This window comes from Mus caroli, chromosome 15 (assembly GCF_900094665.2).
Source record: "Mus caroli chromosome 15, CAROLI_EIJ_v1.1, whole genome shotgun sequence".
NCBI lineage: Eukaryota > Metazoa > Chordata > Mammalia > Rodentia > Muridae > Mus > Mus caroli.
This window is the reverse complement of record NC_034584.1, coordinates 76128612-76133869: the sequence shown is the minus strand read 5'-3', so window position 1 is coordinate 76133869 and position 5258 is coordinate 76128612. Positions and strand designations below refer to the sequence as shown.

General features: G+C 48.3%; 1 protein-coding gene across 3 annotated transcripts in view; it reads right to left on the bottom strand.

The window, feature by feature from the left end:
* Nucleotides 1–755: 755 nt before the first annotated feature.
* Nucleotides 756–5258, bottom strand: part of Mei1 (meiotic double-stranded break formation protein 1) — a 59676-nt gene continuing 55173 nt past the window's right edge. Inside the window, exons 27-31 of one of the 3 annotated variants that reach the window (XM_021183647.1) lie at nt 4113–4194; nt 3620–3726; nt 2640–2771; nt 2360–2472; nt 756–959 (exon numbers count right to left, since the gene is read on the bottom strand). In XM_021183647.1, coding sequence (XP_021039306.1) covers nt 914–959; nt 2360–2472; nt 2640–2771; nt 3620–3726; nt 4113–4194 — 480 coding nt within the window. In that variant the 3' untranslated portion in view covers nt 756–913. The remainder of the gene's footprint in view (nt 960–2359; nt 2473–2639; nt 2772–3619; nt 3727–4112; nt 4195–5258) is intronic. The other 2 variants (XM_021183648.1, XM_029469936.1) reach the window with 2 other exon arrangements.

Genomic DNA, 5258 nt, shown 5'->3' with positions numbered 1-5258 from the left:
GGAGCACGGGCAACCCCTACTTGTCCATCCAGTCCACTGATTTCTAAACCAGAGTTCTTCCTCTGTTCGTAGACATTCTGTTTTGCTCCGGGGTAGGGATTGAGGGTGTCAGGACAGCTAGATCCGGGGAAGACCCGGCGGAGTGGCCAGTTAGGACGCAAAACCCAGGCTGGGCTGATACACAAACAGGTGTGGGCAGAGTTGTCTGCCAGTAGCCGGCGACCGTAGACGTTAAATGACCGTTGCCCACGTGAGTATAGAAAAGGGCTCTGGCTTGAGCCAGAGAGGCTGAAGTGGGTTTGATTTTATTCCCCCCTGAGATTTGTACCTCTTTCCATGTCCACTTGAGGTGAAGTGGTTTTCCAAAGTCCAACCACAAGGCTTGGGGCCCTTGATGTTGGGGCCTTCCCTGCTCAGAGGTTCTTCATGTTCTCTATGTACAACTATGAGGCACTTTGCACATGCTCCAGCCCCACCCCTTGGTTTTCTGAGACAGGGTTTCTCTGTGGCGCCCTGGCTGGCCTGGAACTCACTCTGTAGACCAGGCTGGCCTTGAACTCAGAAATCTGCCTGCCTCTGCCTCCCAAGTGCTGGGATTAAAGGCGTGTGCCACCACTGCCTGGCGCACATGCTCCTTAAATGCTCTCACTCTCCAGTCTGTCTCCATCATCTGCGGAAACAAGCCAGTGTCCAGCTGCGTAGCTGAGGAACAAGTCCCAGGAAGATGAGTTCAGAGTGAAAGTGCACACAGGAATGTTAATGCAGTATTTTATTTCCCAATCCCATTTCCACTGTGGAGTAAAATAGCTCCAGAGAAAGACTTGATATTGTAGTTTCCCCCCTCAACCATTATGCCCCGAATTTGTCTGCAGGTCTCATTGTTTTCTGTTTCTGCGCCTTTATGTCCTGAGGCTCAGCCTCTGATGTGAGCCAGGGAAACAGACACACCTCCGAGGCAGCTGGCATGAAACATGAGAGGAGAATAAAAGAGAAACAGAGCTGAAGGGGGAGGGGGGAGATATCACAGAACCCCAGAAGGGTAGCAATGGTCAGAGAAGAGCATGAATACTTCTAATATTGGTGGCACGGACTACAAAACTGGGACCAGCAGTTGGCATATAACAGAGAACTGTTCCATGAAAAGAGAAGATAGCCAGGGGAGTAGCCAGTAGGGCTAAGAAGCTCTCCTCTGGGGCTGGAGAGATGGCTCAGCAGTTAGGAGCACTGACTGCTCTTCCAAAAGTCCTGAGTTCAAATCCCACAACCACATGGTGGCTCACAACCATTCGTAATGAGATCTGATGCCCTCTTCTGGTGCATCTGAAGACAGCTACAGTGTACTTAGATAATAAATAAATCTTGAGGCCGGAGCAAGCCAGGCCCACCAGAGTGGTCAACCTTCATTCCCAGCCACCACATGATGGCTCATAACCATCAATACAGCTACAGTGTACTCATGTACATAAAAATAATTAAATAAGTCTTTTAAAAAAGGAAGTTCTCGGGCTGGAGAGATGGCTCAGCGGTTAAGAGCACTGCTCTTCCAGAGGTCCTGCGTTCAAATCCCAGTAACCACATGGTGGCCCACAACCATCCATAATGAGATCAGACACCCTCTTTTGGGGTGTCTGAAGACAGCTACAGTGTACTTACATATAATAAATAAACAAACAAACAAACAAACCAGGATTGAAAAAAAAGTTCTCCTGCGCACACACACACACACACACACCAGCACTACACACACACACACACCAGCACTATAATATTCTCAGCTTCCTAAGTGCTGGGATATACAGACTTGTGCTGTCATGACTGGTCTCAACCCTAGGTGTTTTTAGGGACTTACCAACCACTACTGCTCCTTACTTGGGCTGAGGAAAGCATACTTGTACTGGCTGATTTTTTGTGTCAACTTGATACAGGCTGAAGTTATCACAGAGAAAGGAGCTTCAGGTAAGGAAATGCCTCCATGAGATCCAGCTGTAAGGCTGAGAAGTGATCAAGGGGGAAGGGCCCATTTTGGGTGGTGCCATCCCTGGGCTGGCAATCTTCTATAAGATGGGTTCTTTAAGAGAACAAGATAAGCAAGCCAGAGGAAGCAAGCAACTAAGGAACATCCCTCCATGGCTTCTGTATCAGCTCCTGCTTCCTGACCTGCTTGAGTTCCTGTCCTGACTTCCTTTGGTGATGAACAGCAGCATGGAAGTGTAAGCTGAATAAACCCTTTCCTCCCCAGCTTGCTTCTTGGTCATGATGTTTGTGCAGAAATAGAACCCTGACTAAGACAATACTGCTACAGTCTCTGTGGCTTTGGTGATGTTGCCCAGGCCAAAGGCCCCAGGGCAAGAAAGGATACAGCATGTCTTGAAAGAGTGGCTGGGCTGGGAAGGTCGGGGAGCAAAGGCCTTCCAAAGATGATTGCAAGGTCTGGGTCATGTGTTGGTCATTTAGGAGACCCATGCTCTGGACCTGAAGGAGAAGGGACAGGAAAGTTATGCCCTTTCTAACTGTCCCCCACCTCCCATATTCTTTTGATTTCCCAGTGGCTTCAGTGGCCAGAGCTTCCACCTTCTGCAGAGAAGATGGTCCTGAGGGCCTGGCCTCATACAGCTACACAGCACCCTCTTTCCACTCACCTGCAGGAGGAAGCCATGCAGGGCCTGGAGTGTATCGTTTGAGAGAGTTGACAGGTCAACCAAAGCTGCACCTTGCAAAATAAGTCCCACCTCTTCACGTGAGAGGACACAGCTGCTCCGGTACTGCACAAACTAGCCCGGGAATAAAAGCCCCAAAAGCTCACAATTAGAGGAGACACCATTTCCTGTGGACTGCTGTAGCCAGCACTGAGATGGAAACTACTATTCTAAAGCCCAGAGGCTTGCTTTTAAGCTCTGCACCGGTGAGAGTGGGTGAGGTTGTCTCACAGGAGAAAAGGGCAGATAATGTAGACCGAGCTCATGAGAGAGCTGGCTTTAGGGACCTGGTCAGGCTCCCTCCTCCCCCAGCCTTGCTCTGCAAACTCATGGCCGAGATGAACTGTGTATGTTCCTTGTAACTCCTCTGTGTGCTCTTGGCTCTACTACTCTCGCTGTACCTCTGTAACACTGTTTCCTTCTGCCTATTATTACCCTTCAAGCCTCAAGACAGAATGGTCCCTACACTTCACACCAACCTCTGATTTAGTAGTGGGTGAGCTTTACTGTCACCCATGAGCCTGTTCTTGTGTTCCATATCCAACAAGAATTATTATGTGCCAAATACCCTATCATTCAAGACCTCACATTTAACTCTTCGTTTACCTGTCCGTTTAGAGTAAAGGACCTTGGGAAGCAGACCACAGGGTTCGTCAGCGTCCTCAGCACCTAGACCTGTCTGCCACATTACCACAGTCCCTGGCCATTGTTCATGACAGAAAGAAGAGAAAATGTGTCCTAAGGATAGATGCAGCTATTCACAGGAAATCCCTGGGCAGGTCTCCTGTAGGGGGTGAAGGTCCCACAACCCCTTCTGCTCTTTCAAGATGAGGGTCACCTGAAATACCGTCATGCTATGGGCCACCTCAGCAACACCCTGCTGATATAGCTTCCAGACACAGACCTCTCCTTTCTGCACTTACCAAGGTCATAAGTCTCAGTATCTCAGGTCTGAGGAAGGAATTCTCTCCAGCATCCAAGAGGGTGAACAGCAGAAACCGGTTCCAGGGCTGGGAGGCCACATGGAGTGCTGCAAGAAACATCAGTCCTCAGTTGGTTAGTGCTGTTCTCCCAGAGACCCAGGAGCGCGCCTGAGAAGAGCTTTTCCTATTGGCTTAAAAAAAAAAAATGGACAGACTGGGTTCATGCCTTGGACTTCAGACCACCCATATGGACTCTCAGGGAGAGTCTATCACATGACTGTAGGTCATGGAAGTGGGCAACCAGAAGGTCTCTGCTACTTAAAAGCAGGGTGACCAGCGTAGGTCACTTGAATGCTCTGATCCTCAGTGTCCACATCTGACGACAGACATGGCAGTGTCCTCTGCAGTCTTGTCAAATCACTGGGACGGTAAGATAACGGGCCGATTCCCTCTGATCTTGATCATGGGAGGATGAGAAAATAGAGGTTTCTACCAATGTCCGGGCTCCTCGCATGCAGGTAATCGAGCAAGGCTTCTAGACAGCCAATACAAGCTTGAGATAACAGAGGGTCTTTCTGGAATAAAACAAAACAGAACAGAATTAGAGTCAGGAATTTTTTTTTAATTTTTCTGAGACATGTAGTCCAGGCTAGCCTCCAAGTCTATCATCATCATCATCATTATCCACACACTCACACTCACACATTTTTAGTTTTAACAAAGACATACTTGTTTTTCAGTTATTAAGGTTTCAGTTTTTCAGATATGGAATATAGTCCTGTAGATAATATTAAATGCTTGTTAGAGTCATTGGTCATGAACAGAGCACAATGCTTATATTAAGTAACATACTTTGTGCAGCATTTTTTTTTTCCTTAAACAGGTATCATATGCCTGGCTCATGGAGATTCTACTGTGTAGATCAGGTTGGCCCCAAACTGTGGCAACCCTCTTGCTTCTGCGTCCCAAGTGCTAAGATTAGGGAGCCAACGTGACACATAGCTGTAACAAACTGGTTTTTTTTTCTAGTCTAGTTACATTTACCTTTTGTTGTTTGGTTGGTTTTTGTTTTTCCAAGACAGAGTTTCTCAGTGTAACAGAGCCATGGCTATCCTGGACTTGATTTGTGGACCTGGCTGGCCTCCAACTCAGAGAGATCCACCTGCCTCTGCCTATCAAGGGCTGGGATTAAAGGGTGTGTGCCCCACGCCCAGCACATTTGCCTTTTCAAAAAAATTGTTTACTTCACATCCCAACCATTTTCCCCTCCCTCCTGTCCTCCCAGTCCCTTCCCCCCCACCTCTGCTGTCCTGCATCCTTTAGGAATGGGGAGTCCTCCCATGGATATCAACCAGCCTTGGTATATCAAGTTGCAGTAAGACTTGGCTCATCTACTGAGGCTAGAAGAGGCAGTCCAGTCGTGGGAAAAAGTTCCAAAGGCAGGCAACAGGGTCAGAGACAGTCCTGCTCCTGCTGTTAGGAGTCCCATATAAAGACCAAGCCACAACTGTGTAACAAACTTTTAAAAAAAGATTTATGCCAGGCGTGGTGGTGCACACCTTTAATCCCAGCACTTGGGAGGCAGAGGCAGGCGGATTTCTGAGTTCGAGGCCAGCCTGGTCTACAAAGTGAGTTCCAG